General features: G+C 42.4%; 1 protein-coding gene across 1 annotated transcript in view; it reads left to right on the plus strand.

The window, feature by feature from the left end:
* The first annotated feature begins 12699 nt into the window (after window positions 1-12699).
* LOC109915964 (supervillin-like) overlaps window positions 12700-15355 on the plus strand; it is a 156739-nt gene continuing 154083 nt past the window's right edge. The window contains exon 1 of the mRNA XM_048614388.1: window positions 12700-12988. Within this exon, the coding sequence (XP_048470345.1) occupies window positions 12700-12988 (289 nt within the window). The remainder of the gene's footprint in view (window positions 12989-15355) is intronic.

Below are 15355 nucleotides of genomic sequence, written 5' to 3' on the forward strand. Positions count from 1 at the left end.
GTCTATTTCCATGCTGTTTAACCCTATGACTCCTTGACGCTGCTCTCTAAAAACTGTCCTTCAGAGTGAGTTTTTTCAGATATTTTGATATAATAAGTGCTCCACAAATGCAAACATCATAATTTCATTTAAAATTGCCCCTTTCTCCCTACAGATGAGATGAAAGAATTAAAGCTGCAGTGCAAAGTTCTTTTATTTCATTTCTGAAGAACAGTCATACCAAACTCAAAACGTTAACTGTTTTTCCTCTGTCCTCAGATGCTGTCAGACCTGCTGAGTTTCTCCAGCATTTTCTATGGATGTCTGCAATGTTTTGTTGCCCACTGTATTTTATGATGTGTCAAATGGGATAGCATTTCATGGCAGCCATAATCAGGCAGCATAATGATGCCTAACACTGGGACCATGGCTGTATATAGCAATAGATTTTGCTGATGAAAGTAGCAGTATTGGCATCATTTTTTAAATACATTGTTTGACTTTTCTGAGCATTCAGTTAAAAAAAGATTGAGGGAGCAGGGACTCTTTAAATTTGTAGCTGTGACTGACATCCTGTTCAGGTATAACACCTCGAACACATGAAATCTCAGGCTGGTCTCCCAACTAGACACCACGCCCTGCACCCCTCCCTACCCTTTGTATTTCCAATTGGCCACCTCCCAACCATGTGGCCATTTGACACTTGATTCGGTGATCTGAGACCACAGGAGAGGGTGTGGGAGGAATGAGTCAACTACTCACTTTCCATTTCATCTTCCTCACCCTGCCAGAAAACATCAATTCCAGCCCATCATTCTGTCTTTGCAACATATGCTCTGTTTTTACAAGCTGCCCAGGCATGCTGCCCATCCAAGACAGCTTGCGATCTTGTTCCACTGCAAGTCCACTTTCTTTTCTTCCCTCTCTCCTGAAGATCCTGCGTCTTCATTGGGCCTAGCTCCTCAGGCGCCCTCTGCCACCCATTGCAAAGGGCTGTCGTTCATTTTTGAGTTAGGCAGAGAGCGAACACTGTGAAGGGTGTCATGGTCAAGCTTGATATCATCAGTACATGATATCCATCTGCACTTGCCACACAGAGGAATGGTGAACACTAAGGTCAGGGCGGCTGGGTGCTTGGTTGGCAGCACTGTTGGGGTGGGGGAGGGTGAGTGTTTATTTAAAATATATTCACGGGATGTGGGTAGCTAGGCCAGCATTTACTGCCCATCACTAATTGCCCAGAGGGCAGTTAAGAGTCAACCACACTGTTGTAGGTCTAGAGTCCCATGTAGGCCAGACCCAATAAGGATGGCAGATTTCCTTCCCTAAATGACATTAGTGAATCAGATGGTTTTTCCTAACAATTGGCAACAGTTTCATAGTCATCATTAGACTCTTAATTCCAGATATTTGTTGAAATTCAATACCTGCCAGTGGCAGGACTCGAACCCAGGTCCCCAGAAACCTTACCTGAGTCTCTGGATTAACAGTCCAGCAATAATAACACTAGATCTTCACCTACCCTGTGATGTTGAGGCTTGGAAGCTCAAGCCCCTGGTTATGCCATTGTGCCTAATTCTTAAACCCAACCAGAAAATAGTGAGTGGAACCCTAAAGAAGATTGTACCTCATTCATTCACTTATCTCAACTGAGATTTGTGGTCCAAGAAAATCAGATTTTAACTCAGATGGAAACCCAATTTATCCTCTAGGCAAATGAGTCTAGGAGTATTTACATATTCGATAGGAACACAGTGAATGGGAGTCAATTCAATCTCTCTCGCGCTCTCTCTCTGTCTTTCTCTCTCTAGGTAGCCCCCTTTGATATAAATATCCACACTGAAGGAACAATCACCAGAAGAAGGCCATTCAGCCCATCATGTCTGCGCGTGATTTCTGAATGAGCATTACAATGTAATGCCACTCTGTACAAGAGGCCTATGAGCGCTACCAGTTTTGGTTGGACACATTTCTGGAGCATCTATCATGTTATCTCCAGTCTCCAAACAGTCAAACACCCTTTTCTAAACACATTCAGCAATAAATCAACAAAAGTCAACTTAAGAAATTTTCAATTTTTAAGTTTGCTATGACTTTCCTCACAGGTTGTTCTCTACAGTGGCTGATAGTTTAATGTTCAAGATTCCTGGAATATTAATGGCCACAATGTGCTGTCTTGTTAAAGGAGCTGTTTCTAGGAAATGTAATCATGAGAGATGGTCCTGAACACTTCCAAATCCAGTTTTGTTACCTGTTGACTGTACTCTGTCTTTATTGTGACTGGCTGCAAATAGAGAGGCCCCCAGTCGGTGCCTCATTATAAGAGGTCACCTGAGTACTCTAAGCCAGGCAGCACATTGGTAAAGTATATCATTTTCATCCCAAACAAATTTGCTCTTCGCATTCCACAGCAGAGCCTAGATGTGAATAGCGTCTCAACTCAATGGTAAAAAGTAGAGCAAGACGCAAGGAGGCCTCTTTCTATCTAGCTGGGGAATGTTTCAGAATATGTTTATAACTAGCTTTCTGTCTTTATTCTTTTTGACACCTGTCCTGGGAGATCTGATTTCCTTCAGGCAAAAATCATGTGCTAAGAGTTGTTACTTAATTCTTACCAGCTGCTGTTACTGAGCAAGCACAATGATGCTTGTTGTTCTGCTCTCCGGTTCGGTTATAAAAAAAGAATGAATAAACTCTGGCACTAGGAAACATGTATATGACACAATGTGGTGAGTTTGGTTAGTCTTTACTGAGAGGTGCTTTCATTTAATGTAATTAGCAGAGGCCTGGGACTAACAGGCTGTAATAAATTGTGTAATGTGCCTCAGGCATCCAGAGGTTAAGAGGTCAGGAAAGGAAACATGCTGACAGGTGGAGAAACAAAGTTCATCAAGGTGATTTACAATTGTGTGTTTTACCAGTATGTCTCTGTCTCTAAGTAGGGAGAGGACTGGGGCAGGTTGGTGTTTAAGAGAATATTGGATTATTATGTGAAAAGGAGGAACATTCAGGCCACAGAGAAAAGGCCAGGGAATTTCACTATGGAAATTGCACCTTGGATAGCCCATCTGAAGATCCTTTCCGAGTCCCAGAGTCCCAGCTATTGTTTTTCCAAGGCACATCGCATAAAGGCATGGAAATAAAATAAAAAAATGGCAGATGCTCGAAAACAGAAATTGCTGGAAAAAACTCAGCAGGCCTGGCATCATCTGTGGAGAGAACGCAGAGTCAACATTTCAGGTCCAGCGACCATTTATCTGATAAAGGCAATTGGACCTGAAACGTTAACTCTGCTTTCTCCCACTAGATGCTGCCAGACCTGCTGAGTTTCTGTAGCAATTTCTTTTCTTGTTATCACAGATGTGCAAGCCATCAGACAAGCCCAACCTGAGCTTTTCATGACAGTCAGCAAAAGGGAAAACAAAGAAAATAAATATAGGCTACAGTTGACACCCGCAATGCAAACCAAATGCTAGAGTCTTGACATTGACAGTCTCAGATGGTCTTCTGCACCAGCTTGCATATATTGTAACCTAGTATCAGTCTGACCCTGCCTGCCTTATAGAGCCCAATGCAGCTGAGCTCTCTCATCCACATGGAGAGCTTCCTCCAGATCAATGCCCTCATCCTTCTCTTTGGAGAACTGCTCCCATTCCCCCAGCTCCTCAGCATCTATCCCATCACCTCATTATCTAGGATTCCAGATTGTTACCTTAGTGATAGTACCATTATGCCACCACTCAGCCAGTAATTAAGGCAGTGAACAAGCACCACCAGTAGCATGGAGATTTGCCAACCTGCAGAGTATTGCTAGGGTGAAGGGTGAAGATTGTTCATGTCGCACAGGCTTCATCAAATCCCCAAGAACAGACAGCACTCCCTGTGTAAGCATTTGAAAGGCAAGGATATCAGCTGAACAAACTTCCTGTATCTGGTTTCGCTCCTAAATCACCAGGTCAGATGTTTCCTTTATCTCTCCAGTGGTTTCCCTGTGTTTATGTCTGTGTCACACATCTTCATGTCTAAATGTGTACTCCTGGCTGTTCCAAGTGAACTTTAATGAACTCAGTCTGTGACACAACTTTTTGATGTTTCTCAGAAATCAGTCCCTGGGTGGGTTAATTAATTACCCAAAAGCAGGACTGTTGTCTCCTGATCTTAGGTCATTAGTGCTTTGATTCCTTTGAAGTTGGGAATTGCTCAACAACCAAAGACCAAAGCCCACCTTGCTCACCACCAACCACCCTGCTATTTACATAACACCTTGAGAGGGGAGTTGTTGACTCATTGTAACCAATCTCTATTCATAGAATCCCTACAGTGTCGAAACAGGCCCTTTGGCCCAACAAGTCCACAACAACCCTCAGAGCATCCCACCCAGACCCATTCCCCTATAACCCACCTAACCTACACATCTCTGAACACTATGGGCAATTTAGCATGGCCAATCCACCTAACCTGCACATCTTTGGACTGTGGGAGGAAACCAACGCAGACACGGGGAGAATATGCAAACTCTACACAGACAGTCGCCTGAGGGTGGAATCGAACCTGGGTCCCTGGCGCCGTTAGGCAGCAGTGCTAACCACTGAGCCAGCGTGCTGCCCCATATTGATTGGACAGACCAGGAAATGACAGGAGGGAAACACCAGTGGAGGAACTTTTGGGAACTTATTCCTTACAAACTCCACATGTCACCTCTCAAAATACTCAGAAGGGCCAGATAGCCTGAGAAAATGATGACAATGTTTGCATTTGTGAATTTGGAATCGTATGACTTTTCCAGGATTTATGTAGAACTTGGGCAGTGCAGGATGGAGCAGGATGACTTCAACTTTCTTTACCTTCACTCAGGGGACGTATGCATCTCTGGCAAGGACAGGATTTATTGTCCATCCGTAATTGCCCTTAAAAAGTCACCTTCTTGAACTGCTGCAGCCCATGTAGTGCACATGCATCCACAATGCTGTGAGAAAGCAAGTTCCAGAATGTTGACCCAACAACGCTGAAGGAAATGGTGATATAACTTGAAAGCAGGATGGTGTGTGGCTTGGAGGGGAACTTTGAGGCAGAGATGATTCCATGCATCTTTCTCCCTCTCGATAATAGAAGTTGCAGGTTTTGAACGGACTGGAAAGGAGCATGGTGAGGTGCTGCAATGCATCTTGTAGATGGTACACACAGTTGCTACTGTGTGTCAGTAGCAGAGGGAGTGAATGTTGAAGACAGTGAATGGATTGCCAACCAAATGAGCTCCTTTGCCCTGGATGAGCTATCTGAGTGTCGTTGGAGCTGCACTCATGCAGGCAAGTGCAGAATATTCCATCATGCAATACCGGCAGTTCTTAAAGGACATCACCACTGAAACAAATATTTTCATTTCATTTAATATCATGTCAAACTGGGAGGACCAGAATTGCTTCTGCTAGCTTAATGGAATGAATGGAGCCTGCTGATGCACCTTCCTCCTCAGGTTTTCCCTGCTACCTGCTGGTTATAATGCACCTGTTTGCGATAGTTTAGTACCTCCAGTCCCTTCCTGAACTCAGAGGGTTGATTTCAAAGTTCCAGTACATCAGGTAAATATGAAAGGCTGTGTGTTATACATTCAACCACACTCTAAACTGGATATTGTTACGCAGTGTGTACAGAAGGTTAATTTATTGCAACTATAGCAACAACACAATGTCAAAACAGACCACAAAACAGTGACTGTAGGAATTTGGTCTTTGACTGATTGGTTTAAGTTACAGATAAAATGCAGATCACCAAACAGAAGTTTTGTTGCAACCAGTTTCTGAGCAGAAATTATTGAGATATGAGCCATTGTACATAACGTGTTCCGATTCCAGGCTAAATTTATGTTCTGATCCTAGGCGTGACTTGCCACATTTATGTCATGATATGTTTAGGTATTGGCAATGTTTTTGTATAAAGTAGACATAGCTTGACACCTGAGGTACTTACTAAGAGAATAAAACTATAGCATTCAAATCTTTTGAGCAAAGAAACCACACAAAGTTAGAAAATAAAATGATCAATTAGATACCCTCTGAATTTCATGGAAAACTGCATAAAGTTGGACTGCTTCAATGACTGATCACTTCCCTGTGGTTCAATCTCTTCTCCTGAGACTGTCTTTCATTGGACGCACAATGCTGCACTCCTCCTTTTCACTACCAGATTACAGTGTTTTGGTAGACAGCAAGTTTAATTAAGCTGGCACCACATCTGGGTTTCTCCAAATTCCAGTCTCTTGAGCTATACTGAGAAATTAGTGACATATAGACGTTCTGGAACCCTAAATCCCAGCTGCACAAAACAGTTTCTAGAACATCAATGAGCACCCAAATCCTCAGAGCTTATAGCAATTCTTCAGCTGCATAGAGCTACGTTCTCGCACTCCTCGCTCTCACTAAACTTAAATTGACTGTTGAATTGCATTTTATTGACACTTGAACTATTTTGAGTGACCTATTACAGAATCATTTGCCTGAAGGGTGTAAATCCAAATAAGAAGGTTTCTTCACATTTGACTGGGTTGACTGGCTTCAGAGCCTGTTTATAAAATGTTCATTTTGATTTAGACTCTCTTTGTTTGTCTCAATTTGGTTTTTATGACTTAGTCAACCCTTGGTTAAGAGATCGCTGTAGTCAGTGTTTTTCATTTTTAAGACCACTTTAATCTACGAAAGGCATTGAACTGCAATTGGAATATGAATAGTCCATATTTTATTACTAGTGTAGTTGAAAGTCCTGTGCTTAGATGGTACAATCTGCTAGTTTACACTACACAAAAATAGATGTTAATTTTTCCGATGTATTTAATAAATACAAGAATAGATTTTATCACAAATATGGAATAAAAGCAAAACAAAAGAGAAAGAAAGTTACATTAAACTTGTATAAAACATTAGGTTTGCTTAGCTGCAGTATTGCATTCTGTTCTGAATGCCATACTTTAAGGAATATAGGATCATCGCAAGGTTACAACACAAAAAGAAACCATTCAGCCCTTTGTGTCAATTCTAATCCCATTTACTAGCCCCTGGTAACTGACCTTTTCGCTAGGTGAAGCAGAACTTTCTTATTCATTCTATCTAAGCACCTCATAATTCTGAACACCTGAATTACACCCCTGAGCCTCTTCAGTTCGAAGAATAACAAACCTTATTCTATCAAATCTTTCCGTATAGCTGCAATTTTGAAGCCCTGGCAGTGTTTTTGTAAATCTTGCCTGGACTGTCTCCAGAGCAATTATGTCCTTCCTGGAATGTGGTGACTCGAACATGCTCCCCTACTGGCCAATTTTAAAATTGTCCTTAACACCAGCTAAATACCGGTTTGAAGCATCAGGTTAGAGCTCAGGCTTCCAAATTGGAAAAGGGAGTTTAACATTTCAGATTCCCAAAGTTTACACAGTTTGTGACACATCTTCTCTCTAAAGTAACTGCTGCATTTGCCTATATAACAACTGTAACCAAAATCCAATAATAATTACTCACCCTGTAGGATGTTAACATTTTAGAGTTTTATAGTTTAGAACAGGCTGAATCATACATACAAATGCAGCCACCCAACCTTTTTTTTAAAATTAGGTCTGTTTTAATTTTAGAAGCACATCTGTGAAGACCACCCCCCAACCCCTGTACCTTGGTCATGGTCATAAATCCTTTGATCCTCAAGGATACGTTCACCAGTCCATGACACCCAATGCCAATCCCAATGCTAATGTGACTTACAATCCTTGTGTTCCATGTCTGCTGCCAAGGTGAAGTTAAAAATCTTCTAATGTTCAAAATTCAACAAAAATCTGCACACATATAATGTCTTTCATGTAATAAAACATTCCAAAGTTTTTCACAAGATTGTAATCAAATGCCAATTTAACTGAAGAGGCAGCCATTAGGACAGGATATTAAACACTCAGCCAAGGGACAATATTTGAAGCAGAATTGATGTAGTGATTGGAACCAGTTAGATCTCATTGATTACAAGACCTTTGATTGGGGTTGTTAACTTGGGCCAATCAGGGAGCTCTGGCTGACAGTATAAAGAGTGGATTAAGAATCTCCTCAATTCAGAGACTGACTCTGAGCAGGCTGACTACAGCCTGTGTACTGTGCGCATGTAAATAAGGGATGAAGTTTGGTGCTGGAACCATGGAAATTGCCCTGTATGGATTCGAGGCGAGGTTGATGCAAGGTCAAGTCCGTGACTTACAAAGTTATGGTAGGTGAGGCAGTCCTGAACAAATGTGTGAATTGCCTGAAAGCTGTCACCTCGCAACTGGGGCAGGAACAAAAGATACCCGAACAGTCAGAAGGCCTGTAAGAAACTATAAGTTCTCCCCTCCATCTAGCGACAAGGAAATTTCAGAGTCCAAGATTGATGCAGCCTCAATACTGTTACTGCCAGAAGAAGAGGAGGAAACTCTCCCGAAACATTCCAGATGCAAGAGATGGACTATGGTCTGGTACACACTGCCCGTGTCGGAGTCCAAATCAGAGGAACTGGACTTGGAGGGGAAAGTATTGCAGGAAAAGCTACAAGAGAAAGACAAGGCCTACATCCCTAGACTTAGGGGATTGAATATGAGATCCTTGATTGGGGTCATTAACCTGGGCCAATCTGGAAGCCCTGGCTGACCAATATAAACTGGGGATTCAGAATCGCCTCAGTTCAGGGACTGACTCCAAGCTGGCTGTACTGTGCACATGTAAATAAGGGGTGACTTGGTGACGCAAAATCAGAATCTGTGCAGTTGTTTCAATCTTTAAGGAGGAGAGTCAGGTAGAGAGGAGGGAGCTCGAATAAGAGAACACCAGAATGTAGAACTTAGGTTTCTGAAAGCTCGACCACCAATACTGGTCTGGAGAGAAGCATGATTGAAGATTCCAGAGTTGCAGAGTTCTCAGAGGGTTGGAGATCCTATGGCAGTTCACTGAGGTGGGGATAATTCAACCTCTTAACATGATTTGATTACAGTGAAGGGAATTTTAAAATAAAGGCTTTCAGGGAACATGAGTCAATTGGCCAGAGAAGGCATTTGCTAATGGATCTGGCATAGCAAATAGAAACTGCGAAATGTTGTTTATCATTCATTTGTCTACTGTTTGCTCTCAAAACAATATCACTGCACCCACTGTAAACTGCTAGATTATCACAGCAATCACGCAGGATGGAAAAGGTATTGTTCCCATTTAATTCTACTTGTAACAGAAGCACAGAACTTGACAGTAGATCGTTAGACAGTTGGCAAAATTGCACCAAGAATGTTTTGTAAAACGCCTCCTCCAACTTGACCATGTTATCAAAAGGGATGCATTCTTTACATGGTACATACTTGCCTTTTTGTACATGCTGTAGTACTGAGTCTGATGTCAGGACTGTAGGTAATATGTCATCTTGGAATCAGCTGGGATATTATCCAGCTCCCTCCTCTCTAACCTTATATTAAACCTTGATTTATTTGCTGGTGTGCGGCTTAGTGTTTGAACAGTGTGATAAGGGGATTGTATCTGCAAAAGATGTGTTGGAGGTGCCCAGAGGGCTATCTTCATGCTGTTGAGTGAACAAATGCAAAACCATTTCCAGAAACAATTTAACACTTGTTTACACTAATCCATATAATAAACAGCACCTTTTCATGATTCTGTCGATTATCCGAGCATTCCAACATTCTGCATGGTGGGAGAGAGTGTTTGGACAGATGGGTCTATGGGATGACACCACACCAGTTAGATGACTTACTGAAAGGAAGGAGAGTAACACTATTGAGTCCTCTCATGCCATAATGTCAAAAAACTCAGATGGATGTCTACTGATTACACCAGTCTTTCACTGTAGCCTCAAGTCACGGTTACCTGCCTTTATTAAACAGACTGAGTAGAGATCGCCTCTGATAACGAATTGAAGCACAACTGTTTCTCTTGTCAAACTTCATTAGGTGTAAAATTTGGAGCGGGACCTGCTCTGTGTTTTTAACAGTTCCAGGTGGCATTGGGAAATAACTGGCAAGCCAGCACATGAGGTTTTCTGTAAATCTCAGGAGGAGAAGGAGATGTTTGTAGGTCTCCAGGCAGAAACACACTCCAGTTTTAGTATAAAGCAGAACAACTTCTCCTTATTTGTACCTTTATCCCTGCCCAGAGTATTTCAGAGCTAAGGGTGGATGTTGGCTGAGATTAGGTAAAGGAAAACAGGAAAAGTGTCAACAACTCTCACAGAAATCTGGAACTGTTCTCCGCAGAGCAGAGCTGATTGAAGGCAGTCTTAATAAGGGTGTCCAAAAGTATGAGAGGTTTCGACAAGATAGATGGGAAGAAACTGTTTGTCATGGCAGGATGGTCAGTTATCAGTTTTGAGGAATTGACAAGAAAAAATCTACAGAATAAGTGTTCAGTTTTATTTTAGCAAAAATACTTATTTTAATCTGGAATGCACTGTCTGAAGAGACCATGCATTCAATTAAAACTGTCAGAAAGATGTTTGATAAATAAATGAAAAGAAGTAGCAGGGCTGTTGCGAGAGAAGTTTTCTCTCAAAAAACAAACAGAGACCAGATAGGCAGAGTGGCCTCTTCCTGTGCTAAATGACTGTAAATTTATAAATTTTTTTAAAAAATCAAAATCCACTTGGGAACCATTACATGTTCAGTAAAATTTGTAGCCATCAGGTTTTTGATTTTTGAGATTCTAGGTAAGAAACTATAGTTATTAAAATCTTGGGAATGTTGAAAAGTTGCACTTCATGTATAATGACAGGAGGTGGCATTGGAGAATTTCCTGACACTGGGTACTTTACACAACCCAGAAGGGAAATGTAGGAAGTCATTAGGCCTCAACGTGGTGACACGGTGCCTCAGTAGTTAGAGCTACTGTCTCACAGCGCCAGGGACCCAGATCAATTCCAGTCTCAGGCAACTGTTTGTGTGGAGTTTACACATTCTCCCCGTGTCTGTGTGGGTTTCCTCCTGGTGCTCCAGTTTCCTCCCACAGTCCAAAGATGTACAGAGTAGTGGATTGGCCAGGCTAAATTGCCCATTGTGTCCAGGGATGTGCAGGCTAGGTAGATTAGCCATGCGAAATGCCAGGTTACGGGGATAGGGTAGGGGTGTGGGTCTGGGTGGGATGCTCTTCACAGGGTCGATGATGACTTGATGGGCCGAATGGCCTGCTTCCACACTGTAGGGATTCTGTGATTCTATGAAGAAGCTTAACACTATCCAAGACAAAGCAGCCTGTTTGATCGGCACACCATTAAACACTCACTCCCTCCAATAAAAGTGCAGAGTGCCAGCAATGCAGCAATTGACCAAAAGTGCTTTAAAAATTCTCCAAACCTGCATCACCGAGAAGTGTATCAGACACATGGAAGTTTCTTCCAGCTACACACCACCCTGATTTGGAGCTATATCACTGTTGCTAAGTCAGAAGCTTGGAACTCCCTTGCTCATATTTCTGAGGGGGTGTCTGCACCACATGAACTGCAGTGGTCTGAGCAAGTTGCTTTCCACCATCTTCTCAACAGCAATTAGGATGTGCAATAAATGTTGTCCTCACCAGTCATGCTGACATTCCAATGAATTTTTTTTCTTAAAAATGTCTCATTCATCGTTTGTATGAGTAAGCCCTCCTCTTACTTGCTTCATTGGGACAGTCAAATCCGACTTCCTCCGGTCTTCCCTTCATGACTCAGTCCTGTGAACTTTCTCTGCATTGACTCCATGGTTTGAATGTTTTACTGGTGACTGAACGATCAACATTGAACATGGTATTCAAGGCTTCGTACGTCCAGTTTTAGGTTGACATCTTCTGACTTATATTCAACCGACCCCAAAATATAATTCAGCATCTGTTTGCTTTTTATTGCTGTTACGTGTCAAATCTCCTACCATCATGAAATCCTTTCAGCTTTAGCTGTCTCCACATCATCGAGAGTTACTTGTGCCATCTGTATTAAATTTCACTTTCCACTGTTCTATCCAGTCACATTTCATCAAAGCTTTATTTATTTTTAATTAACATCTGTTACAGCCAAGTTCTGAATCAAGGTAAGTTTAGCAATCAATCATTCCAAGTAAAATATAAGTACAACAAAAAAGATTCAAAGGACAGAGTAGAATAAAGCTCTGTTCATCAAGTTAGGATCTTTTCATTATCAGGATTCAAAGTTTAACAGTCGTTAGAGTTTATTTGTTGTATGATTAAATTACAGCATTAAACTATTCTTAAACCATCAATGAAATGCAGCAACAAGAACACTCTAATTTTCCTATAATTAATTGTACTACCTCCCCCCGCTGTGGAGTAACTGCAATCTGACTGATTACATATGGTTTAATCTGTATTTCAAAATGTCACTTCCGGTAAGATGGCGGTGGAGTAGGACTTCTGAACTTAAGGCTCGTCCACTCCGTCTGCTTTTCTTTTCTTTTCTTTCTTCGCTTGTTTTTTCCCACCTCTATTTTGTTTTACTTACCTCTTGCTGAAGAGCTCGGTCTTGGCGATGGCTTCACAGCAGCGAGGGGGCACAGACACATGGACTCGAGTAGGCCCAGGTGCGCGGACTCGAGTAGGCCCAGGCGCGCAGGCTCGAGTAGACCCAGACGCGCAGACTCGAGTAGGCCCAGCATCGCAGACTCGCGGCAGCAGTGTCAGAGGCAAGTTTGACTTCCTGGCAATTTTTGCATCATCGAAGTGGTCCTAGTGTCACCTTATGGCTGCTGCGGTGGAGGTGCATTTGGGTACATGGCGGCATCTGCTTTCAGCGCAGGTTCATAGAGGCAGCAGCGGAGGCACGTTTGGACCCAGTATGAGACCCAGCGGCCTCAGCAGTGGCTGTATTAGCGAGGTGGGCCCAAAGCAGACTTGTGGCCGCGGCGGAGTTGAGTTTGGGCCAGTTCAGTACCTGGCAGCATCAGTGACGTCTGTGTTGGGAGGTCCAGCAAGGACTCATAGTGGCGAGGGCATCAATGGAGGCAAGACAGCATTCCAGCAGCGGCAGGGTGAAGGGCCTCGTATCTGGTCACTAGGCCTATGACTCATGATGGAGCAAGTTGCTTTCCACCACCTTCTCAACAGCAGAAAGGATGTGCAATAAATGTTGTCCTCATCAGTCATTCTGACATTCCAACGAATTTTTTAAAAAAGTATCTCGTTCATCCTTTGCATGAGTAAACCCTCCTCTTTCTTGCTTCATTGGGACTGTCGAATCTGACATTGAGTGGGGGCAAAGGTCTGGCAGATGGAATACAATGTAAATAAATGTGAAGTCATACATTTTGGTAGGAGTAATAGTAAAAAGGATTATTACTTGAATGGTAAAAAGTTGCAGCATGCTGCTATGCAGAGGGACCTGGGTGTCCTTGTGCATGAATCACAGAAGGTAGGTCTGCAGGTACAACAAGTAATTAGGAAGGCAAATGGAATTTTGTCCTTCATTGCTAAAGAGATTGAAATAAAAAGCAGACAGGTTATGTTGCAGCTGTACAAGGTGCTGGTGAGGCCACACCTGGAGTACTGTGTGCAGTTTTGGTCTCCTTACTTGAGAAAGGATGTACTGGCACTGGAGGGGGTGCAAAGGAGGTTCACTAGATTGATTCCAGAGTTGAGGGGGTTGGCTTATGAGGAGAGACTGAGTAGATTGGGATTATATTCATTGGAATTCAGAAGATTGAGGGGGGATCTTATAGAAACATATAAAATTATGAAGGGAATAGATAAGATAGAAGTAGAGAGGATGTTTCCACTGGCAGGTGAAGCTAGGACAAGAGGGCATAGCCTCAAGATTAGAGGGAGCAGATTGAGGACTGAACTGAGAAGGAATTTCTTCACCCAGAGGGTTGTTAATCTATGGAATTCCTTGCCCAGTGAAGTAGTTGACGCTACTTCAGTAAATGTTTTTAAAAAAAAGGTCGTTTTTTTTGAACAATAAAGGAATTAAGGGTTACGGTGAGAACGTGGGTAAGTGGATCTGAGTCCACGAAAGGATCAGCCATGATCTTATTGAATGGCGGAGCAGGCTCGAAGGGCCAGATGGCCTACTCCTGCTCCTAGTTCTTATGTTCTTATGTTCTTATGACTTCCTCCAGTCTTTCCTTCATGACTCAGTCCTATGAACTTTCATTGCATTGCCTCGATGGTTTGAATGTTTTACTGGTGACTTTATTTCTTCATTTTTCTACCTTTATATTAAATACTTTGGTTTATTTTTCTGCGTTTCAAGATGGTGGCGGAGAGTGGCAACATGACACAATATTTTTCAATGTATTTTGTAACAAGATACACATGACAATAAATAAATCAAATATTTCTGTACTTACACTTTAAACCCAAACTCCTAGTTTTATGGAACTTATAGCAGTCCATTTGTTCTCTGAAAATCTCCAACGATGTTTCGAATCTAGAGCGCTGGGTATGCACATGAGCTGTACGAGCTGACGGGAAACATGACCCAATGCTCTTTTTCTCATTTGGTATCGTTTGTGATTACTGGCTGGTTTCCAGACATTGATTTTGATGGTGGCTTTCCTGTAGGTCTGTGAATTATCCATCATGATGTGTAAGCACACTGGCACAAGCTCAGTACTGTTGGACTGTACAAGCAAATCCAGATGCTCAGGCAACAGCACACATTTTGCCAATGCACCTACTGAACTGGTTTGTTTGCCCAAGGGTCTCCACCTCTATGCTGATCCTCACTTTACTGTGCACCCAGGCAGCCATCATGGATTCATCAGAAAAGGTCTTCAGAAATTTGAAGGCAAAAGCAGTAAAAGTGACATGAATTTTTGTACCTCGTGTTTTGAATTAACAGCAATTCACTACTTTACCAAGAACAATTAAGTTATTTTATGTCCCAATCCGGATTCAAGCCCTTCCATAGCAAACAATTCTTTTTAAAGGATAGGGCAGACTTTTTTGCTGCCTTGAGCGAGATGGGCAATGGTAAGAAAGTTGGGGAAAAAAACTAGCAAAAATAGGAAAAACGCAGATTCTCGACATCAAGAAAGCAATTTCCAATGTTTCCCTTAGAGTTTAAATATTGTGTTCTGGTTCTTGCTGATGAGTGACAACCACTTTATTTCCTCGCACTTACATTTAACTATTGATGAATCTCACCTCATTTCTATGCAGCCTCCATTTCTCTCCTCCAGTCGCAAGAAACAAGACAGTGCCAATTCCCAACATGGAAGTCTGAGCAGTTACCCAGTGGCAATGGCTTGCAACTTGCTTCTCCGCGTTTTATCCAACTCTGTCTTCACCATGACGTCCTTGAGGGGTCCCCTGGCCTCATCCTGAATGGGCATCAGCAAACCACCAGCCTCACCACACCATAATGGCTGCTTCTGGACCAATCCATGCACCAATTA

The sequence above is a fragment of the Rhincodon typus genome, chromosome 30 (assembly GCF_021869965.1).
Source record: "Rhincodon typus isolate 14 chromosome 30, sRhiTyp1.1, whole genome shotgun sequence".
NCBI classification, from domain to species: domain Eukaryota; kingdom Metazoa; phylum Chordata; class Chondrichthyes; order Orectolobiformes; family Rhincodontidae; genus Rhincodon; species Rhincodon typus.